Source organism: Botryllus schlosseri, chromosome 8 (genome assembly GCF_051294905.1).
Source record: "Botryllus schlosseri isolate E-star chromosome 8, Bs_hap1, whole genome shotgun sequence".
Lineage (NCBI taxonomy): Eukaryota > Metazoa > Chordata > Ascidiacea > Stolidobranchia > Styelidae > Botryllus > Botryllus schlosseri.
The window spans coordinates 9066098-9091844 of NC_137243.1; the positions used below are offsets into that span (position 1 = coordinate 9066098).

A 25747-nucleotide genomic window follows, 5' to 3' on the forward strand; every position below is an offset into this window, starting at 1 on the left:
TTTTCAGAATCACCCACTGGGGGGCGATATCACCGTCGTTGGGTACCACTGAGCTAACAAGTGAGCTGTGCTATAAGTCGGCCACCGAGACCACGATGGGACGCATGGGAGCGAGAGACAATGAAGATGACTGCGAGAGAGAATGAAAAAGACGTTCCCAACAAGACGAAAAAGCATAGACCAATGAACTTTATGAAATTCATGTCTAGGAGCACAAGGCCTAGAAAGGCGATAAGCTCCACTGTGACGTGCCGATTAATACAATACAATACTGAGCTAACAAGTTTATCTGAACGAGACGCTTAGACTCACAAAGTTTAAGTCAATAGTACATACCTCTCGCATTCGTCTCATCCAAAACTCGTTATCATCTACCAGCCCGCTGCCTGAGTCATTGTACAGCCCCGTGCCGTTGGTGGTATTGGATTCGTTTTCGACTGCTATAGTGGGGCATCGATTGTGCGGCAAAGCCAAAATTGCCAAAGCTGGGGGTAAATAACTGTAACATCCTGCTTGTAGTATGGGAAGTCTGAAATACGCAGGATGGGCTATATATCAAATTTGTTTGCATACTGATTCGGTACAGCATTCACCTTGTACCGAATGTGACTTGCAGTAATGTCGCAATTCCCGAAATGAAAAACATGCTGTTTAATATCATCGCGCGAGCTAGGTAGCCAACATCATTTTCCTCCAAACACAAGGCGTTGCCCAGGATGAAAGGAATGCCCACCAAACCTCCAAGCGCCAAGAAACAATGCTGTCCAAAGGAGAATGGCGCTGAGCAAACTCGTGGCATCCTATTCTACTAACGATTTAAAAGGTAAAGTTAAGAACTGAAAAGTGGTAAGACGTTGGTTCCCAATCTTTTTTTTAGACACGCCCCCTTTATAATAGTGAAAAATTTCGCGCCCGCTTATCGTCATATCACAAAATCCAACCGGGATGCTAGCAACACCAACATATTGTTTGCTGGCATGGAAGGTTATTACTGTTGATGGGAGGATTAAAAAATATGAAATTCAGTTCGAATCCAGTTTCACTGTTTTGTGCGTTCTAAAGGCGGTCACATTCATATCGCGATGACGTAACGTTTCGAATTAGTGGAAAAGTGATATTGTTGCGGGTGAATATTGTTCCTGGGTTCGCCCTTTAAGCTTCGAAGGAAATCACTGCACGATACCCCCGGAAAAAGCAACGGACACATTGAGAACAACGGGAGTGCGATATTTGTGATTTCTCTACTGCATTGATTTTAGTACTTGTTTAATCAATAATACGATACGCTGAATGTAAAATAATAAGGGTCTGAACCTCCAAGAAGATCTTCGAATACAAAAGTGATAAGTTTGTTCAGTTTCTTTTTGTGTAATAAATTCCGACTGGCTGGTGCGAATGAAGTGGTTTTAAAAAAAAGTGAGAATATGGAGCTCAAAAATGTTGAAAAGCACTGCGTTAATTTATCAAAGAGAATAGCATACATCGCGATGCAGTTTTCAAATGCGCATTGTCTGCCTGATCTACGGGGAGAAATGAACTGCGTTGAAAGTGACATTCACAGTTATAAATCCAAATTACAAACAGCGCTTAGCTATCCATGTTCTTGATTGGTATGTAGCTTTTTAATACTGCCGCTAAAATGTACGCGTGTAGTGCAACGTTGTGTTACCACCGAATACTTTGAGAATTGAGAAGGGGATCAATATTTATATTTTCATAATCAGTGCTATCATTACATTAGATTAATATCAGTTATTAAATATTCTGAGCTATTTACGATGAATGGCGCTATCACAGGATGATTAGTACGAGTTTTTACAGAGAAAATATGGCGTACAGGACGAATCCCATGTAGTGAGTTCGAATTAGTGTTAAAATTTCGTATACGGGTTGAGCACTAAGGAGTAGTGTACAGGATTTTTTTACTTTCTACTTTTCTACATAGTTTTTCTAGTACGTCCGAAGTCGGCCGGATTCGATTTTGAGTAAGCAGGATCGGAGTAGAAATAGGGGATTTTCCCGATCTGCCACCACTAGTACGGACATGTATGAAGGAGGGGTAAGAACTTTATCGGCCTGAAGATCCTTAAAATGGCAATGCCAGATGTAGAAGATATGAAAAAGATATAGAAGTAGAGAGGGTAGTTACGATATACATGATGCTGTGAAACAGGATATCACGAATGTGAGAGAAAGAAAGGGAGATATTTTGACAATGAGCTGATGGAGGAAACTGATGCGTTGTCGCGATCCATTTTGAGAGGTCGAAAGATAATGAAGAAACTTAACAAAGCTTCGTGATCAAGTGAACAGATTACCATATAATAATATGGAGAAACATTTGTTTACCTGAATTCCAAGAAGTAGGCTTGTGTACCAAACTGGTGCGTCATGGAGACTATATAGCAGCCCTAGTTCTTTCTTGACCTCGTCATTTGGCGCCGATTCTTTTGACTGACTGTAATTTCCGTTTTTCTGTACACTGATTTCATTCAAAGGCTCTGGATAGGGTAGCATTTCGTTCTGTATTATAAAAAATGGGGTTAAGCTGGAAATTAAAATATGCGAGGCAATATAGCCAGTCTGTTGAAGTCATGGTTACCCTTCGTTCCTTCGACGCAGTCACTGGCTGAAAACCCAAATTTGCGCATGTCTCTATACGGTTTCGACACGTGTCATTTGCTCAGATTCATAACATAGTGTTATATGGGCTATATATGGGCCTATCAATTCGTATATACTTATTTCGAGATCTTTGGCTTGATCGGTATTATACACCCTTTCGTCAGTATCAATAATACAACAGAATTCGCTGGAGTCGGATGTAATACCAAATATTGCAGAGACTATAATAGGAATAGAATATACAATGCTTCGTGCCTATACTCAATGCATGCTATGCGAACATGATATTTACTAATTGTCGAGATTTCTTTGGGGTTAAAAATCTACTTCAAAATAATTCTATTTCCGGTGACTGATTATATTTTTAGACTCCCTATTGTTTGATCTGGGTATGCCCCTGTGTATTACTTGCTGTGATTGAATACCTAGTTAACACTGCAATACTGTCGAAAGATCCTTCTATAGCTTTCTAGTCAATAACTATTTAGCATTATTCGGTTATACGAAATGTGCCGATATATATGAAGTAATAATCAGGTACCTCATTCGTATATTACGGCTAATGTAGGCCTACTAGGAAATGCATGTTGCATATACAGAATTCCAATGTGTCTTATTATATCGAGAGGCTCATGGCCGCTCATCAACACATTGGTTTCGAATTTCATCAATTACCATTTGCATTTCACGAATCCTTGTAGAATAAGATTTCTATGAGTCTGGTTCAATCGCCAAATGTATGCGAACTATGAGGACGATATATTCGCAATTCCACTTACCTTATCGTAGTTGCTAGTCCCATTCATGATATTCTCGAAAAGTAATATTATAACTGCATTATTATTCAGATCTTGAATGAAGTTTTACGTCCGTGTGGTCAACACGAATTATTATTTGGTCAAAAACAACGCAACGAGCATGATTGTGGGCATGCTCTGGATCCTGAAACTGCGTATTTATAATTGCCTAGGCCAAGGGTCATCAACACGCGGGCCGCATGCGGCCCGTGGCCTGATTTAAAATTTCGTAAGAACGCTTAGTAAAGCATTTTGAAATGCTGAAATTGATTTCAGTTGAAGCATATTGTTGTTGTTGTTGTTCAGAGTAAACTATTCTGCTGTGCCCAATATCACTAATCCTCACTAGCTGATACGGCTGATACGGGGCTATGTCAATATCATTCCGTGGAGGAAGACTTTGGTGATATCAATGGGCATATTGCCTTGATGTGCAATGGCCCACCACTACCAAGACCGAGACGCTTGAAAAACGACTTCGGGCTCCCCAAAATACCTATCGCTTTACGAGGAGACAGTGTTCTCGCAAGTACCATGTCTGGCTAACCCCAATATCGATTCGTTAGTCCGGGGGTGGCCAAGCTGCTGCAGTAGAAAGAAAATTATGCGGCTGTCGCCACTTAATTCAAATAGGATGTGTTGGCGGCCGTCAATATGGAAATTGAATTTACGAATTAACTCCTTAATTAATGAGAGGTTTGAATCATTCTTGAAATTTTCTCCGCTCGAGCCGCGGTTCAATGCGAGTTGATTTTCGCTTTTAATACAGTAGTGATCTTTGTAATCTGAGCCCCATAGTATACAGATGCGAATAACAGATGGAAATGATGCGCCCCATAAAGAAATGCAATTTATAATCGTGTTCTCCTCATCACGAGGGAACTTTGTTTCTGGTAGGCCTACGTTCGGACGAATCCAATATCTTTCCACTATACTGTCAATCCTGATGGGAGGTCAAGACATATAACTGCATGCAACAAAGGGGACTAATCACAATTGACCCACTTAAAGATGCAGCACAGCATTACCAACTTCCCTAAAGTTTTGAAGACACTCCCTGCATCAACTCTACCAGTGAATCTGATAACATGGGCTGAGAAAAAATAAATAGATGATAGTAATATGTGAAACCATACTAATATTAAGGACGAAATTCACTCATGAACAATGTTCCCTCTACGCTGCGCACGTGCGCAAATGCGCAGTGCTGACAAGGTCCCTGCCAACAGAAAATCCAAGTTGCGCACAAAAAATCCGAAATGATGACCGTTTTTTTAGTCGTTACGCACTGTTGTCCAAAGGTCTGCGCAGTAAGTTGGTGGGTGTGCGCAGACTCTTCGTAAATTAGAGGGAACATTGCTCATGAATATGAAAAATATGTTGAGCTTCGCGCGACTACTCAACGAATCCCTGTGCCTGTTTAAAACATGACTACTCACGATTTCGGTGCGCATACTAACCCGATATCAGTAAATATAGATTAGTCCGGAGTGTACCGGCAATGCATGGACATGGACTGGACTGTTTAACGTGGGTATTTGGTCTCCAGTTAGTTCATTACGACTAAATGCACTGGAATGCAGCCGTCGGCTACATAAGTAATCAAAATGCGACCGTGAAAAGCAATAAGGTTGGCCATCCCTGTTTTAGTTGATGCCGAAGAGTGTTTTCAGGTATCGTGCGCAGCGCCTATTTCAAATTAGATGAAATTGATGATCATGATATTTTTTGTTGTATATGTATTTCTTCAATAAAATATTACTTCTTTTGTGGTAACTATGCTCGATACCCATGTTAGAGAGCACAGCATTGTAATTACGTAAAGTTATCAAAACGCGGTTCTTAAACCTCGGTACCTATTTTTATCTCGATTTTGAAGTCATGCGGTCCTAGGACTCTATGAATTTCGAAAAAGTGGCTCGCAACCCATTTTGAGTTGGTGACCCCTGGCCTAGGCCAAGGTGGCTGTCTGATTTCAAAGATTACTCCAAGTCGTTTCGACACCTTCCTATTTTTCCATGTCATTTCCCTGTCACTTACACGTTTCAAGGCAACGTTTGTACCTTGGATTGATGATGTCAGCCAAAAGCGAGGTATGGAAATACTCTGATTCCATCAGTATACGGTAGGACAGATCTGATATCACCATATGTCGTCTTCGAGAAACTGCGACAAAGTTGTTTATATCTCAACTATAACATACCCAATTTGGAATGGACATGTTAGTTTTCCCGCTCTGTCGCATTTATATTGTGGATAGATGAAGATATCGGACGTATTTCTCAAATTACTATAATTCATTACATGTTCTCATTGAAATATGTCACATTTTGACATTGGCGGAAAATATCAATTCTTCGGTAAAATGTGTTTTCAGTCAAAAATTCTGATATCGGTCGCAATTTAGTCACAAGTTACAAGAACTATAGTTGGAGTCTAGACGAATTTCAAGTCGCGAGCTACATACGATGTATCGCAGAGGTGCAGGGCGACAGTGCTCAGGCTCACCAATTATGAACGTCAATGTGACTTAATATATAAATAGAAGATAAACAGATATACTACGCCCATAACGGGATGAAGGTAAAGTAATACTGGCTGTATTATTCCAATACCTTAACATCTCGCGACGCCCCTGAGCAATTCAAATGACATCCTAGGCTGCCGCGTCCTTCATCCCCGTACTTGTTTACGTTCGATAAGTATTCGTCTCATACGATTTCAACCTATATTGAAATCGTCTACTCGAGAGACCTACTTCAACACCAGGTCAAAATCCTAACTGAATGTTTCGACCAGTCCTCTGCTTACTTGATGTCCTGCGTCATTAAACACAAATGCAGTACACATTGCGGTAAACTATTGTAAATTAATAGTGATTGAGACATTAATTATGGGATTATGTGCCGTCAGTTCAGAGCAAAATCGATTGATACGACCTATTATAACTTGTAGGCTCATGTAGCGAAAATTTCTATTTTTTTTCAAGACGTTAGCTAATATATCCAGCCATCAGCAGTCGTCTGACTACTCCCATAACCCGCCTCACAGTGAAATACGAAAAGACGTGAATCAATTATTGTCTTGCTAATTATGCGCGCAACGTGTAAGGCTGGTGTTATATGACTTGAAACTTTGACTTGTGCGTTGGCTAATCAACACGCAATTTTGCATGTCTGAGTAATACCTGGTATCATTAACACGCATTGCAAAAACAGCAGTAATTTTTCAATAGCAATAAACTGGCCTCCTGCCACTAGCAAGAAAGTACTGGCACTTATGTTCTTATATACACGAGCCAATTTATTTCCTATCCATTGATAGTGTGATGGGCATTACTGCGCCGGCCATTACCACTCCAAGACACGTCAAGACTTCTGGAGTTTCGGCCAACATGCGACTTCGCCAAGTGTGCAACCAGATAAAACCCAGACAATGACCGCCACATATTCGCCGAAACCATCAATTAGATATTGGTATTGGTATCTGAAGTCACCACCTCCCTCAGCTATTCCACTAAGTCTGATCTCGTGGACTGAGAGAGGATGAAAAATAAAATAGCAATATATGCAATTACCAGTGTTATAGAGACGAAATTCAATCTTGAATAAAAAGTTGTAAGATGGGAGCATGGTTTCAGTTGACAAATGTACCGTAGGGTTACCATATTTCCTCCTTTTTCGCAATTGGTCCTACTTATTAGCACTTTAAGTCAGGCTATCCTAGAGACAACTAAATAAATTCCACAGTAGATGTGAAATCTGCAACTCTTAACTGATTATACGCGGGGTCTTTTGTGACTTCATAAAAAGTCGGATATAAAAATTATGGTAACGCTAATGTAGCAAGGTGAACTTTGTAAAAAGAGTCGTCTTTTTTGGATCTAATAATATGGTAACCATATAATGTAACACGGTGAAACATTCAAAGTCTCGGTACTCGTTTCTGACGTTGCTGCATCGGCAACATCGATCTCAATCGCTAATCTCCCGCACGTTGTCATACTGCGGAAGAAATGGGGTGTATCTGGAGAATCTAAAATGAGGAGCATGCAATATGAAAATGAACTTTATTATAAATTTAACGACTTTATACCTCCAGTCAGTTGAAAACGGTAAATCATACTCCTTTGTCGGGCGTTCATGTTCATCACCGTTCTTGGTGTTTGATGCGGTCTTCCGTCTCCAGTAGATCATTCCTCGCTCTTCTAAGGTACCTACGGGGAAATATTGATTGTTCTATTGGTGAAATTCGTCTCGTCATAATCGTATTGACAAGGCGTGGGCAAACTTTCTAGCTCGCGGGCCGCATTGAATACTCGAATCTTTTCGCGAGTCGCACTATCTAAAATTTGGATAATAAGCCAAAATTCAGTATTGTTATTTGATTATATAGTGATCGACAACATGGAAATAATGTATTTTTATATTTCAAACAACACAAATATTGATTTGATGATAACGTACACGCGCCAGTAAAATTGACGACAATTTATAAGCTGGTCGTCCTCACTGTCAAAATTAGAGATGAAAAGTCGGTTGCCTCGATTCTTAGAACTGGATGTAAATTTGGGTTTGCGAGCAGTTGTCTGTTCATAGATTTGCTGATTCTACTTTTGTTTTAACTCCGGGACACACAATGCTGACAGCATCATAACCATGTTACCTTTATAAGCATATACAGAGAACGAATCTATCTAACACACTCGCGAATCGGATTTTCCAGGTACAGCACTAAAAGTAATAAACTTGCTCGTGTTGCTAATCTAAAATCCCACTCGTGGTCTGAATAAAGTCATTTACAGTTAACTTTCTGTGATCTTTAGCAATTGAAACCTTCCAAAACTTTTCGCGCCATCAATAGAGTAAAAAATAATCTGATAAGAATATAACCTATCATTATTATGTTGAAATATATTAAGAAAAAGTTTAATCAAGTGCCCACAGGCCACATAAATTTGATTTTAGTACGTATTTTATCGATATTTTTACAATGTTTCTTGTGGCTTTCGCGGCCGCATGCGACCCGCAGGCCGTGGTTTGCCCACCCATGGTCTTGATGGATGTGTAGCGCACATTTCCGTTTTTCGGTCGCTCTAATTACGATGTTGTGATAGTGAGATAGTAGGTAACGTGAAAAAACTAGCGTATAAGCCTAGAATTATCACACCTCAACTCAGATTGGACAGAATGAAAAATTCTAAAAAAGTCTATGTATAAGATTAATAGCTACATATGACCAGTGTGGGGGATTGGGAAAAGCTCCTCGCATACGTAACAAGGAAAGGAATCTATCATCGCAATGAAGTGAACGATACGCGTAATTAAATGAAGGGGCGAAGCACTTCTATAAAAAGTTAAGAAAATATCGGTATCTATACATAGTCGGATCCTAATTCTTATGCGGACGCCCGATAGCGATACCTGGCAGTGTGTTGTCGAAAAAGGCCGCCAATGCGCCGCCAACGAAAATGGACGTTCCAAGCAAAACCATGATGATCTGATCCAGCCCTTCGCTACCAGTATTGATCCAACTGCTGTGTGTACGAACCCAGTTTGGCACCATAAGTCCCATGAATAAAGAGAAGCCGACCACGAAGAGATTTCTTGTCGAAAAAAGGAACTGGTATTGGAATATGCGAGATTTACCGGCTAAAGGATTTTTTGGTCCTATTATACAGATGTGTGCATAAATAAGAAACTAACGTGTGCATTGTGCAGTATAAGGATAGGACACAGCAAAATAGTTATACTGTTGGAAGGGAATGTTCCCTCTAATTTTTCACGAGTCTGCGGCACTGCGCGCACTCACCTACTCACCGCGTGACGATACTAAAAAAAGGTCATCACTTTGATTGGGCTGCTGAATGACCCACTTTTCTCGTTAATTTTGTCGTGTTGACTAAAGAAAAAAGGGCATCCCTTAGGCTTTTTTGTGCGCAGCCTAGATTTGCGGTGCGCAGAGACCGTTTCGGCACTGCGCAATTGCGCACGCTCGCAGCTTAGAGGGAACAGTGTTGGGAGCATAGAAAACGATTGAAACGATGGAAACTGCCCGAGTGCTGGGGCATATTCTTGCGCGTATATTTTATCCGCATGTAGAATTAAAGCTACCGAAACCGTGTTCTATTGTTGTATAGGTCGATCTGAATTACGAGATGCCGCATTTTTTATTAGAGACATTGCATGCTGGGTGAAAATTGCACGTAAAACCATTGCTTGCTATCTTATGGGGTTATTGTTTCACCGACGATTGAGGTTATTATGACGACGATGACAGCAAATCTCGACGTAGTGGATTACGATAACATGGATTACATGGAGAAGATATCTCGATTAGGCCTACATTGATTTTGCTTCTTAAAACTTGATCGAGCCTTGAACACGTAGGAAGACAGTAAATACAGCGATTGCGATGTGAAGGCCTCGTGAGGCCTCTGACGTGCGTCATCTGCTGTTAAATCGCAATATATCCATAGCCCAATTTTATAGCTGACCAGACCATCTCTCGCCCCAACCATTTTCATTCCAGCTATTGCCCACGTTAACATCGTGTATGAGCAGATAGCTATGGCGGTAGGAAAAATGTTGTAGAGATTTGCGAAACAACGAGTGGTGCCCGTTTCAAATAGCGCCATATCAAAATAACAAAGGTGAGCATAAAATTATGCCATAATAAACAATGCTTCCCGTAGTTTGTTTGTTTTGAGGTAATCGTAGTGTGTGTCGACCACTATGGTAATTTACACCAGGCAAATTTTCTTCATTTTCTTTCCGTAGCTGCCGACTTGCAGCACGGCTCACTTCTTGGCTTTTATAAGATACCGCTTACACGGAGGAGATGACGAGTAGAAGCCTAGATAAACATCCAACACTTAGGTAGGGTACATTCCACTTACAACCGATGTTGTGAGAACAGCTCGATTATATGTCATTTTAACGCTTCGATGTGGAAATCGTCCTCGTTTATTTGACGTATGCAAAATTATAATTCGTCGTCCGGTGTACAAACTCCTCGTCAAGCAGTAATGTTTTATCAACTGGAATTACTGTTTCGATAGCATTTTCAATTGTGGAAGCCTGAAAACCTCGATTAGCCACATCGCAGCCTACGAAACATGTAGTACAAAGCTACACACGATAGTGGCAGCCTTGGAAAACTATAGAAAGCTTTTAACTTTTCCATATTAGATTAACATTAGAATTAGAGATACACAGTTTTCCCCAATTAGATTAGAATTAGAATTGGAGCTATACAATTTTATCCAAATTAGATTAGAATTAGAATTTGCACTAATTAGATTACAATAAAATTACCGTAATTTCGCTCCAACTTAGTGAAATTAGAGGAATTATCTAGTTGTCCAAGTCTGGTCAGTGGAAATGACATATCTGTGAATAAGACGTGATCAACCCACAGCATTGTCACAAAGTGAAATTGAATAGGTGTGGTCGAAAAATAACAAATTATCTTGTCACGTAGAACTGGTATTCTTTGTGATCGCATAAAAGGTAGGCTGCCTATTTGAATTTGCTGCGACGTCATAAAAAGTGTTACTCGAATTACTCAGTTACTCGATGTTGCCTAGCCTTAAGCATTACCAAACAGCAATAATAACGTTACTATTTGAAACTATAGACAGAGTAGTGATCATTATACTTCCACTAATATGAGTAGGCCCATCATCAGAGACTACTTTGACCACATCTCCGAAACCTGCACAACCAGATCTCCCAGGCGTAGTCCCAATTTAAACGATCATGTGGCGAAATACGAAAAATATGCATTTCGGTCGACAGCTAATACCTTGCCGAATTCAAATCCACGTGCTGCAGATTCGAAAGTCCAACAGCGGCCACCGTGCCGAACATAACGCAAAACAGCCCGCCAATTACTGGATCCGGAATCAACACCAAGACTGCGCCGAATTTTCCAATCATCCCAGCGAGAATCAGGACTATCCCAGCCATTTGCAGAACCTATGTTGGCACAAGCAATGGAGAATGCGTGATCAAATTATATTTAGTTTTAAATCACGAAGCACAAACCCATCTGCTTGCAACCCTGGTAATGGCTATCGCTCCTATGTTTTCGCTAAAGGAAGTCATTCCGGACCCAATCCCCAGTAAGCCAGCAACCAATGATCCCAATCCCTCAATTGTTATACCCCTAAAATATGTTTGTATTGGTAAGATGTATAGATTCGACAGGTATCATGCAGATATCACCTATTAACAGCGTGTCGGGGTACTGGTGGCGCACCGCAAAGTCTTGCACAAGCGTAATAATCTCCTATTGATTCGATGATACTTGATACCACGCCAGCTATCATCCCAACAACACCTGCCACGGACACTACCGGTAATCCCCATTGACAAGGATACGGAAACCGGAACCTATGTAGAGAATGAGTTGGCATACTAGAAACAAAGGATATTCTTTTCCAATGCAAAATGCTTGTTCAAAGTGTAGGCTACATACAAATACATCCATGCATATACTTTTCTAAGCTGGCACCAGTAGTGTTTAGTGGTGTTTTCGCTGTATTACGGTGCTGTTGTGCGCAATTGGTGACATAATGTAAGTGATAGGACGCTCAATTGTCCCTCAGCCATATGTTTCATCCGGCAAAAATCACCCAAACACATCAACTTGATTATAAATCGATATATCGAATGTACTACCAAGGACTATTGATCATGACGTTGATGCGCGCATCTGTCCTGGCCCTATATCCAATGTCTTGAGGATCATCGGTTAACACGCCGGCTGCTGTTAGTATCAAACAAAACAACCACGCCATCACAATCGTTATGAGAACCTGAAAGGCAGAGTACGCTGCGTGACAGCCGAGAAGCGAATGAAATCCAAACAAGCAAAAAATACCGGGAAGAGCTTGATGAAGTTTGTCTTGACAATTCGCCATCCTTTCGCCTTATAGTACAACGGTAATGGCAGTAATGTATTCCGAAGATATTGAGAGAATACGACAAGGGTTAGAATGGTGCTGAAACAAATTGCGATGTCAGTGAAAAAGTATACTGAAGCAGTGAAGTATCTACCGCACCAGACATGTAATTTTTAGATTTTTCGCATAGTCATGTCTAAGTTGAAATATCCCGAGTGACGTGAAGTCAAGGAAAGGCAGTATCTCACCTGTCATCAGGATAATTAAAAGAAAATTCAGAAAACCTTCAATGAATAATTATTATATATTGGTATTTTTCTACCGATGCTCACGAATGGCTGATGTTGAATATTTTTACACCGAAAATTACGCAATTTTCATTTTTTGTTAAAAAATATGATAGCGCAATTCAGCTCAGAATTTATAAGTTACGAAGCAATATTAGTCGAATGCTATTGTCGCACTGAATCTTAAAATCCAATCTAGGGCAAGTTTTTGGCACTAAAATCGTGAGAAAGTTGCACTTAATTTTAACAAAAGTTGCAATAAAAAGTTGCATTTCTGCACAAATTGAAGTTTTAATTATTAGGGTATGAGTTACGCGAAAGGTCCCGTTGTATAACCCAACAGTTTAAGATTTGCTGGGTGTTGTTTGTGGTATTCATGGCGTTTGTCGACAATTTTCTTCATTTTTATTCCATAGCTGTCGACTTGTAGCACGGCCCACTTCTAGGCTTTTAAAAGATACCGCTTACACGGATGAGATGGCGAAGAGGAGCCTAGATAAATCTGTAACACTTCGATAGGAATTCTGGAGTCGACCTCGGTCGGACTCGAACCCGCAACCAATTGGTGTTGCAGCTGTGGATTATACCACCACGCTATCTCGTCACATTTGCTGCATCTCTGCATGCTTGTTCCGTTTCATTTTTCGCTATTTAATCGATCATGCATGCATTTTTATGTTCCATAAGTTTGAAACCTATGACAGCATTTCTCTGTCAGCTCTTGCACAACTGTCAAATATGGTACTTTTCCATTTCACGGACGGCCTGGCGAGACCGCCTAAAATTACGTTCTTTTGCCGGTGAGCGGCAATCAAATAACGCACTACGGAAATAATTTTCCGCAAAAAGCCAAACAGCATAGTGATTTAAAACCAGTCAAATAACACACCCCAAACCCCTACGTCGGCAAACGTGATCCAAGTCAATGCTGCAAAACTCAGTGCTGACGACTTTTACCAAATCAATAGCCTGAAAAAGGTGAACCAGGGAAAACGTAATTTTCGGCAGTCTCGTATGGGCGTCCGTGAAATAGGAAAGGACCTCATATTTAAACGACAATGAATTAACCAAGCGATCTATTTGCATCTCGTGCCACATATTTCCATACAATCTGTTGTTGTTTGTGCGGGCTTGGCCACAAGCCAAGTCATACAGCATCCACTTCAAATTTAGTTCGTGTACAGTCCGATGTAAGCTCGGCGACCTATCAGGAATAAAATCTATGATACCAATGACCAATGTTCCCTCTAATTTTTGACGAGTCTGCGCACATTCACCAACTTAATGCACAGACCCTTAGACAACAGTGCGTTACGACTTAAAAAAAGGTCATCACTTCGGATTTTTTTGCGCGCAACTTGGATTTTCTCTGCGCAGAGACTGTGTCAGCACTGCGCACTTGCGCACGTGCGCAGCTTAGAGGGAACATTGGCCCTTGACATTGACCCTTTGCAACATGGTTCTGCCAAGAATCGAACCGGAGCCTCCACTGTCAATGGCGTCGGAACGCCAACTCATATGCATATCGCAGCCTTTAACAAGGTAATAATTAAACAAAAGGTCATCACCCGGGTAGTTGGGTCGTGATTTGCAGGTTTGGACGAAGTCGTTTAGCTTTTTTCTAGTCACTGAAATCAGAACCTTGGGTCGAACAATGACATGATGCAATTAGATTACCCTTTTCTTTTCTTTTTTTAATCATCATCTTGCCAAATCTTGCTCTCATGATATTGCTGATATAGGTTATCGTAAGTCCTGCGATGCCAATTTATAGCAAGACCCACTTTTGCTTCAGATTTTTGTAGAGGAATACTTAGGGAGATCGGATGGTGCCCAAACACTTGGGAAGGCGTTCGGGGGCCGACCCAGGTCGGACTTGGACCCACAACCCGTTGGTATTGCAGATGTAAAACGTTTTACTACGCTGTCACGCGACCCAGAGTACGCGAAGTGTTAGGTGTCGCGAACTATTTTTCCCTTTTAGAGGGTGCCGCGAGGTCAAAAATGTTGAGAGCCATAGAGCTAATCCATCACATAGCTCTTTGTTATGGAAATCAACGAGAATAGGACCATACTCGAAAATCGAAATCATACTACAGTATATGTTTTTTAAATTACTCTTCTACACATTTTGCGCATTATTTGATCAAAGTTGCAGTCAAAAAAGTTGCACTACAAAAATTCCTACAGACAGCTTGAAACATCATGCAATATAAATACTGAGTATGTAGGACACTGCCGGAAACTGTACGACAGGTTGCAAAGTTGCAAAAACTTGCCCTACTAATAACAGCAGAGCACCAGAACCGCCTAAAATCACCAACGTGTGTTAAATTCGCCCTTGTTACGTATACAACGACACCGCGGTGAAACAATACAAGGTGATGAACAAATCCATATATTGGCTAATGGCTGTATCAGACGAGGCGATGCCGGCAATGTCGGCCGATAATTTCTCTACCATCATGTGAGAGATCGTTGCACTTGATTAGTTTCAGAAGGCGTTGACCCGTTGCATTTAAACCTGCTCGGGGATGATTGACATCTGCGAATCGGTTTTTTGTTGTTGTACACGTCAGGTACACTGTACTGTACAACGTACATACTACGGTATTATGATCAGTGATGGGCGGATAGTGATTTCTGAGAATTCGAATCCATCCGACAGCTCAAAGCTCTGATGAGCAATCCTTCCGAATACGAACAATCTCATCCAAATACCCATGCAAATCCGAAAAATCTTGTCCATAATCCAGAAAATCCGAACAGAATAAATATTCCGAAGAATCCCAATTGTGCAGCGGAGCTAGATACATTTAGGGCCTAGAGTTGACTGGTTTATATTTGCTTGGACCTTTGACAAAACAACTTTAGAGTACTACCAGTCCTATAACAAGGGGTACACTGTCCGTTTTGGTTGTCGAGCTGACGATTTTTTTCTTTCGACTTGAAAGTCAAAAGTCACGTCTGGTCAAAATTATCCGGAAACAAAGTTACAACTAGCCGAAAATATTCGAAACTAATTCTGCAATATGGTTATGATGTCTGTCGAATGTGTTCATGCTGCAATGTCTTGTCGAATAAAACCTTCTCTGAACCATGGTAGTATGGTATTTGTAAGGGTAGGTCAAAAAAGTTGAAGGTAGCACGAGTTTTGACTGCCATGATAGCTGTAGAAGAATATGCGCGTGCTGATGCTACTCGAAGGTGGTGGGTGCATCCGATTTTGCAACGCCGGCTTATACTGGATAAGTGGAGCGGCTCAATAATTTAGTACTACATCGCAGTAATTCGTTTCGCAATGCCTCGCCAGAAGGTCCGTCCGCCAAACGGCTTGAGCAAAAGTGACGCTATTCAAGTCTCGACACTGGTTTATATATGGATACGCATGAGCGCATCTCTCACTTCTCTCATCGCCGGCGATGTCGCCGAGTTAATTGACACTGTCAATTAAAATCGCCGGCGATTCCAGCGATGGCAGTCATGATAAAACAAACACTAACGCCCCGCCGACATCGCCTCGTCTGATATATACACAACACAGAGCAGTGAATCAATGCGCTATCTCTCAGCCGTCCCCACATGGTGTTGGTAGCCTATACCATATCATGAATTGTAAAGTTGTGACTGCCAGCATTCAGTGAAGAGCAGATTCCTTCTCTTGCTGATGATGTATGTAACCTTGATAAATAATACCCGAATGGATACATGTATTTAGCATGACTACCTCAAATGTGAAAATGTAGTAGCGTAGGCTACGTTCTAGCGATTGCGTGTGAAGAATGCTGATAAAATACCAGTTAGCCAATTGGATAAGCTACCGTTTAGGTATATATAGTTGTAAATTAGAGTCTAATAGAGTCAGTGTCCCACCAACCAGGAACCTCGCCACACGTCACTGAATGTTTCGATATCTCGTCAGATTTAGGCTCGTGCAAGTCGCAGGATCCAGTTAGCAGCGTGTCGGATTACTTGAAACGCATGACAACAAAGTTACCTTTACGGAGCGTGTCACCCAATGGTTTTTAGCCTTTCTGCCTTCAGCACTCCCTTTCAAAAATTCCCTAGGTCTAGCGCCCCCGCTATGTTTTAAGGAATGCAGTAGAAACAATAGGAGGTCGAAGTCCGGTAGGTCTTTTCGGGTTGTGACTTTACTATTGGAAATGTTTTGCGCTCGAATCGCGGCCGAGTACCACTCGACTATTTAACGATGTAATATTCGTATGTGCTACATTCGGGATCAAATCAAGGTTGTTCTAACTTCTAACAACCTCCGGAAACGGGATCATACCATCTGGTTCGAGACCGATGTACACATCCAGAATTCCCTCTGCGATTGGCATTACGGGAAAGTTAATTGTATTGGGTTTTGGTTTATTGCTTTGTGTGACTAGTGAATCAACTGAGAATGGTAGAGATCTTTGCTCACATTAAATTTAGTACTGTACCCAATTATTGACTTTAGCATGAATGTATTCCAAACAAAGCAATCCATATTGTATACGATCGTGTGAGGTTGTGAGCGTTGTGGGTCACAACACTAAACAGTGTCGACTTTTATGATGCGATTAAGAAATATTCCGTCGATTTAATTTCGTAGCTCGCAAATACAAGTACATTTAACTAATAATTTTTTCCAGAAAGGTTCAAAGCATCTTTCACGGACAAAGGGCTCTCACTCTCATTAGTACAATGCTTTTTTCTTCGATTTCGACACGCAGTGCGCTGCAGGATACAACACCTAGTTCGAAACATTTTCTGGAGAATAACCCGAACAAGTGTGACGAGAGTGTTTTAACGGGGAATTGGATAACTATTCATCTTACATGAATTGTAATAAACCACTGCATTCACAGAATCGTGTTGCAAACACCGTCGTTACACATTTCGCGCGGAGCGTGACGAAAAATTTCGAGGTTTGACGGATTTTGTCGAATTCTACTTTGCATTGACAACTCAGAGATTCATAATCAGATGCTACATCTACTGCGGCGCCATTTTTCTATCAGCGCCTCAATACCTTCCCCTGAGCCCATCTCCCCCATATCTACCCCTGAGCATTTACGCCCCATTCAATATAAAAATCGCCCATTGAGGGGGGCTGGTGCCTTCGTAAAGAACAGCTGATGAAACCGGTTCACACTGGTCTAACATTCAAATGCATTTCCTAACAATAGGAGTCCTCTGCTAGGTAAGTGTTAAATTATAATAAGTGAGTGATGGCTGTAATACTTACAAGAATGCGATCCCCCAGTTTGTCGAAGCGGTGAAAGAAGCAGCTTCAAATAGCGAAAGACCCAATAAAGCTATTGCAGGTGCTACAGTCAAAGGCCCGATGAACCTAATTAGAAAGCCGATCGCTCCTGTTATACCCAGAAGAATCTCAACAACTGTAGCAACGATTATAGCACCTTGTATCTACAGAAATTGAGCAAGACGAATGGGATTATACATAAAACACAGTGTACCGCAGTTTACTCACTTCTCTCATTCTTCTCATCCATAACTCATTCCCATCCACCACTGAGCCGTCTGTGTCATTGTACAGCAACGTGCCGTTTGTTAAGTTCAAATTCATTGGACCGGCTGGGCATTTGTTGCGGGGTAACGATAAGATTGCGAGAGCTGGAGGCACGTACGCGAATGAGTTGCCTTGTAGAATCGGCAATCTGTGATCATGACTTGTACCAGCTGAAGTTATACAACTCAGAGAAACGCATGCGGTCGCACGTTGCTGTAAGGAGCATGATCCTCGAAAGGCATGCCAGGTTTGAAGAATACTGCTTTAGGACCATATATAAATCATGAGTCGGTGTATATGCCGCAAAAAAACACCAAGAAGAAAAATAAACTACGTCCATCCTTGCGTCATGACGTGACGAAGGTCACAATTAGACAATGCATTGTCGACAAAAGGTTTACCGTCGATTTAAAGTTACCTTGTGCCAAATGTAACTTGCATGATGGTCCCGATGCCTGCTATAACGAACAACGTATTGAGCACCATCGCCTGCCCAAGATATCCTGCGTCGTCATCGCCCATGCACATGGCTGAAGCCAAAATCAAAGGCACGCCCATTAAACCGCCGAGTGCTAAGAAGCATTGCTGTAATATTAAATGGAAACACGAAGGTACAAACGGTTGAGAGCATATTCTGAACTCAGAAACATAGCAAGTTTATCGCGTATGGATACTATTAGGCATATATGTACAAACGAATAAAGTCAAGGAATCAAGAAATTATAGGATATGCTCAAGGAACCACTTTTCTGTAGCTGTGATAACATATTATAATTTCTATGGCGCTCACAACGAGACGATCGTTAGGATGTTAATCAGGATGAGATTCACGCATGCACGTATTACGGTGTGAAAATTTTCTAGCTTTTACTTAAAAGCTGACATGGAAATTATTGTCTACAGCCACCCTGATTCATGTATTTTCTGAATGCCCGTGACAATAATGCCTTTCTGATCAACCTGATCGAATGTTTATCCTTCATTGCGACAGAGACGTTTAATCGATCCTAAATTATTTTGATGAGAATACGTTCGTGCTTTCGTGCGCATTGCATTTCAAACTCTCCACATTACGAATGGGGCAACGAAAGTTTAGAGGCGATCAGACCGACTATCGGTAACAGTCGGTTTTCCCGATTCTTAGAACAGGATGGAGAGATGAATATGTTTATAGATTTGCTGATTCTACTTTTGGTTCAACTCCAGGACACACAATGATTACATCGTTATAAGCTTTCAAATACTTTCCCACTAATATATATATATATATTATAAATATAAAAACTTCGGCACATACAGATAACTGATGTACCCTACGTAACACACGCGTGAATCGGGTTTTTCAAGTACAGCACTAAAAGTAATTAACTTGCTGAAGTGACCAATGTAAAATTACACTCGTGATCCGAAAGTCATACCAGTTTTGATTTTCTGTGATATTTACCAGTTGAAGTGAAACCGGTGAAAATTAACATGAGATGCGTGGGCCTTGGGGGTCGGGTTATCGCGCCAGCAATGAAATAAAAATAGACTATGTAGTAAGAATATACCATATAACTATCGTCGTGAAATACAATAGGAAAAAGTTTAATCGAGTCCCTGCAGTAATCCGATTTTTAGTACGCATTTTATTAATATTTTATTACTGTCTTGAGCCTTTATCACGGGCCGCACAGAACGGTGTTGCGGGCCGTAGTTTGCCCACCTCTGGTCTAGATGATTGATCCTAGTCAAGTTTTGGTTGCTGAATCCAATTCTGACCTCAAAATTGCTGTATCACAAGACTTCTTTTCGATATGAATTTTCCCTACATAAATTGATCAAATTTAGACTCGCTAGTGTCGTTGTGCGGAGCATGTAACAGTGACTGAGCGAATATTGTTATTGAGATCATCTGTGATGAAATCCCGGCTGTTGTAGCACAGAATAACTCGGAAAACTTTAATAAAACCAATGGTATTCAATCAGTGATGTCTTTTCGACTTTCGAGAATACATGTGGACGCGTTCATTTTCTCCATGGTAGCTCATTACTTAGTCCCCATCTTCATACATCGCACCTGGTTTATTCGGTGTCTTTTTGTGACAAAACCCCACTCTTTAGCAAAACGCCAACTTTGTCAACGATAAAGATAACATTATTCATATGTAATGTAATGAAAAATTGTTCGTTCTGCCTAATGACTCAAACGTCTGGTCGAACAAGCATGCTTTGGGAACAGGAAAACACACAGGATGTCTCCTTATCCAAAGAATCATACTGCTTATTATTATAACTTGTACGTGCTTATCATGCTTAATCTGTTTATCGTTCTTACTTGGAGGCGTGTGCATATCGTGCTAATTCTTCTACAGCCTGAGTGGAAACGTTTTATCGACTGCTCAGAACGGTACCTGAAGTGCGTGTTGGTCCCTTCGACTATTCGTTCATTACGTCACATTAAACATTATGTGTCTTGAGGTTATGAAAATATAAAAGCCTACGATTATCACGATTATTTTGAATATTACTATATTCACCTGAATTCCAAGAAAGATGCTCGTATACCACGGAGGGGCTGCGTGAAGTGGGTAAAGCAATTCCAAGCCTTCTGTCGTGACATGATCGACCACTGCAGCTTTATGTGCTCCCTGCTGCTTGTGGCATGACCCAGATTCGCCATAGTCATCATCTCCACATCTCTAAATTGTTCACATGAAATGATGAGTTGAATATTATAACCTCAATTTTATGAAATAACAGAGTTACACTGTGTCAAGTATTTTTGTGAAGTGTAGATACGAAACGAAGCCAATGAGTTGGGCCCGACCAAAGCGATATATATCAGTTGTGGTGATTGCTCTACGGAGCTAGTGCAACCCCTACATTATCTGATGGTAGATGGAAATGGCCGCTACCACTTCGCTGCAAATAAATTGCTGACACTTGGCACTTGGGCAGTCGTTGAGAACAGGATGTCAAAATTTCCATCTCTTTAGTGTTGAAAAGAAGTGTTATTCGAAACGTTACGATGAGACCAAAAGTATAAACTGAACTGACCAAGAGTTATTTACGAAGGTAACATCACTAGTTACAGTAGCCAAAGTAGATCTAAATTATACTGCAAGGTACTGAACTGTCAAGTATCGCCTGAAACTGGTCAAGACAATTGAGTCAAGGCCGATGTCTCATATGTCGTTCCAAATACTTTGACGCGTCCTCCAGTCGATTCAAGGCACCTCCTGAAGTCCTAAGGATCACGTTCGTTCCATGTGCGTGATCATATATGTAATAGGGATGGTGTGAACCTCTGAAAGGTTCAGGTTCGTGTGAACGCGAACCTTTTTGAAAGGTTCTGTGTGAACACGAACGTGAACCTCATGACGTCACGTTACGTCATATTGCTAATTCCAACCCTATCTTTCAATGAAGTGATAGCTTTTGTACATGGTACCTAGCGACGACTCGGGCCACATCATGCCACAATGCCGAAGTACATGTTGGCGTTTTAAACGTCGCTAGATGTATCAACTGAGGCAATCGAAGGATATGATACTCCTATAAATCAATATCTTCTGTCGCTTTGCGTACAATTTCGACGAGGACTTACCAGGGAATATAAGCTTACGACTTAAGGGTCTATAGGCCAGACCGGACAATGTATTCGTCGTCTGAGTATCGCTACATTGATATTGAGCAGCGTGTAAACGGGTTTCTATACTTGCTGCCGATACTACCCCATTAACAAGCTATGCAGCTGTAGCCAACACCTCAATCGCAAGGATTTGATTTTAATGATGCAGTAACGATATGAAGTCAAGATTGACCCCATATGCCTGCTAGATTTTTTTGCATCAAAAACGATATCAATCTCATTGATTGCTTGAATAAGCATCATTCGTTGACTACGTATTTCGCTAGGGATGTTGTGTGATTGCGGGTCAAACTCACAGCAGAGAGTCACTAAATATTCACAAACGGAAAGCAGGATATTTCGAGCAAATTTTTGTAACAAAGCAAGTAAGACTTTTGAGATTGTCAAGGTGCATGCTCGTTTAGTGTCGACTTCTAATGCTGCCAGAGCCATGCATAGAGTGGCCCACGGTTGAAATAAGATGTTAAAATGAAGTGAAAATTTTATTATATGTAAAAGGTTCACAGTGCAGAACCTACCAAGGTTCTGTTGTGAACGCGAACCTCTAAATTTCCGAGGTTCACACACAGAACGCGAACGTGAACCTCACGTTCACACTATCCCTAATATGTAATGTCAAAATTCAGTCACTTGGCTTCTACTTTTTGAAGGTCCTGCTAAAACTAGAGTTGGTGTATAAAATACTTTGAACATACGCACGTGGTTAGTTGTTATCATAAGCATTTTCTTTATTGAACTATAGTTTCTAGTATACATGACTTTTTCTACAACAAGATGAAGCGTCGCAGGATGGGATGAGCAAGGGAGATGAGCATGGATTAGGATAAGAATTTGGGAAAACCGGATTTGCGAAATTTTGGTGGATTAGGATTGGATAAGGATTTGAGATTTTTTTAATAATTGATTAGGATTAGATTTACAGATTTTCAGAACTTTGATGTCCTGTGGCGAATGGCGACAAAGTTTCTCGTCCTATCATAGTTACTTCATGTATTTTGACACTCATTAAGCGTTTTATTTATATTTACAGAATTATAGGCATAAGATGTAGGCTTTCTAATCGGAATTCCAAGTTTGAATCGGATTAGGATTTGAAGCTTCGGATTTGGATTGCATTAGGACATATAAATTTCAAATCTGCTCATCTCTGGAAAGTAGTTAACTGGGGCATGGTAATTAGCGGGAAGTATTGACTACTTTTCGTCTGGCGGAAGGGCAAATTGCACAATGCGCAGTGGAAATTCCAACATGCACAATGAAAAGGACTTCTATATTACTAGTTGTACATGTACAGTCAAGAACACCCACTAGAAATGGTAACTTTAGGGATGGTGTTAACCTCTGAAAGGTTCAGGTTCGTGTGAACGAGAACCTTTATAAAAGGTTCTGTGTGAACGCGAGCGCGAGCATGTCGTCATATCGCTAATTCCAACGCTATATTTCAGTGAAGTGATATATTAATGTACTGTACACGTTAAGTAACGACGGTTCAGGCCACATTATGCCGCAATGCTAAAGTACATGCTGACTTTCTACACGTCTCCAAATTTATCAACTGACGCAATCAAATGAAATTAATAATCCCATAACATCATTATCTTCTGTCGCTTTGCCGACAATTTCGACAACGACTTGCAAGGGACTGTAAGCTCACGCCTGAACGGTCTAGGCCAGACCGGATATGTATTTGGCCTCTGACTATTGCTGCATTGACATTGAGCAGAGTGTAAAACGGGTTTCAATATACTTGCCACCGATATTACCCAATTAACAAGTTATTCAGTGGCCAACATCCCAATCGCACGGATTTGGTTGTTATGATACAATAAACATATCAAATCAAGATGGATCCCGTACGCCTGTTAGATTTTTTACATTAGACGGGTATGTATTCTTTATATCAATTTAATTGATTGGTTGAATAAGCATCAATCGCGGACTAACTTGTAGCGTGTTTCCCTCGTGACGTTGTGTGATTGCGAGTCAAGCTCACAGCACAGAGTCACTAAAAACAGAAAGCTGGATATTTTAGGTAAACTTTTCTAACAAAGCAAGTAAAATTTTTGAGATTGGCAAGGTCTATGCTCGTTTAGTGTTGATTTTTTATCCTGATAGCGCCATGCCTAGAGTTGCCCGAAGTTGAAATGTAAAGAATTTCAACCAAAGATGTCACATTGACGTGAAAAATTGTAATGCATAAAAAAGTTCACAGTGCGGAACCTACCAAGGTTCGCATGTGAACGTGAACCTCTAAATTTATGAAGTTGACAGTGTCAACTTGACACACAGAACGCGAACGTGAACCTCACGTCCACACCACCCCCTAATAACTGGACAGTGGACGCAAAATACGTACTAATTTGATTGATTCCTGCCGCTCCATTGTCGCCAATCCTTCCAATGAATATCGTGGCGATATATAGATGTACCTAGATTTTAGAAGTTCAAAACCTAAATCACTATACGGATATCTGAATAATTCAATCTCTATACGGGCAATCTATCCTGCCAAGCTACTGTCGGACGCTGCTTCCAAAACGGTCAACTAATGACTCTTGTCCGAGAATTGTGCAGCATTTTTGTTTGTGATCTTCATGGTATTTGTCGACTACTATGTTCAGGGTCATTTACACTAGGCCGATATTTTTTCGACTATACCGATTTCATTGCACTTCTCGACAACGTTGTGGGATGATCATGACTTCGAAAACTTCTAATTTTCCAATAAACATTCTTAGAAATATGTATTGATTGGATATTCAGAATGAGTTCTTGCGTAAGCGGATCCAACTTCCAGTGTGAGCCTCTGTAGCTTCCTTGGGAGTAAAGTCAATATCAGGAATTGGCAGATTGGCTTTGGTAGCGAAACTACAATCATTGCTGAAATGGTATTTTCATTTCGCATATGATTTAGCAGCATCTCGAAGTACTGTCTGAAAATGTCAAAACATCGCTCCATTGGCGCACAAGTCTTCCAATAATAGTTGTATTTTCTTCTTTGGCAGACGGTAAATCTGTTAATGAATTCATCAGGTATAGCCTCTGTCTTCCAACATAATATACCATTGTATTTCTTCTGATCAAGTTCGTATTTGTAATGTGAAAGTATTCGCGATTCGCGCAACATCATTAGTCATGTAATCGGAATATGGGTGCGATGAATGCAGCCTGATGACATGGGGAACTTCAGTGTAGTGGATGCCTTGGCGTAAGTTGTCTGTATGATGCCAAACAAGTCAGCAATGGTTCGTTGCAAATTACTCGTCGCAGAAATCCGCAGTACACAGATTAATTGCATCATGGATGCAAAGTGTGGTAACGTACGTTCCACAGTGGGTTGTCTTTGATCATGTTCAGTAAAGTCAACGCAGTTCCCTTCGAAAATCTATATCGGTGACCAAATTCCTTATCTGAGAATGTTTGAGATGGATCCAATATGTCTGCCGAGTAATGCGCTGTAACAGCCGTTGTACTCTCGTCGTCTGAATTATCATCAAGCATATCCAAAATATCCTTACTGCAGTAATAAATACGGTACCAGTTCATGATGCCGTGCTTATAACTATGGCATTAAAGCTGCAATAGGGTAATGAATTACAGTAGTTTCCCCATTAAACGACGGCATAAAAACACACAGCTAAAGTCACTACCATCAGTAGCAATAAGCAAATTGCCAAAGTCACGGTATGTTTTGTTTACTACGGTACGAAACGGAGTTACAGCACGGTTAGAATGGCAACCTATCACGCACCACTGCATTCTGCGTCATTTTGACGCAAAAACGGCATTAGTCCTAGATTCGTAGATCCATTGATTTCACACGGATCTTCTACTCGGGAGATCTTGGAACTCGCGGATTTATCGAAAATCCAGGATGTTCTTACTCAGCTTTTTGACCTCCACCATTAAAAGAGGACGCACGGTAACCCTAGGGCAGAGGTCTAGGGCAGAGGTCTCAAACTCAAATGTGCTCGC

General features: G+C 40.9%; 1 protein-coding gene across 1 annotated transcript; it reads right to left on the reverse strand.

Annotated features, from left to right (window-relative positions):
- Positions 1-6686: 6686 nt before the first annotated feature.
- On the reverse strand, positions 6687-25273 carry LOC145444274 (solute carrier family 23 member 1-like). Its single transcript, XM_080322219.1, has 13 exons — positions 25097-25273; positions 20658-20819; positions 18557-18723; positions 18100-18286; positions 17854-18035; positions 12309-12429; positions 12107-12243; positions 11651-11818; positions 11471-11591; positions 11229-11401; positions 8846-9027; positions 7518-7638; positions 6687-7457 (listed from the first exon to the last, which is right to left on the reverse strand). The coding sequence occupies exons 1-13, from the start codon at positions 25271-25273 to the stop codon at positions 7397-7399; spliced, it is 1959 nt and encodes a 652-aa protein (XP_080178345.1). The 3' UTR covers positions 6687-7396.
- Between the last annotated feature and the right edge of the window lie 474 nt (positions 25274-25747).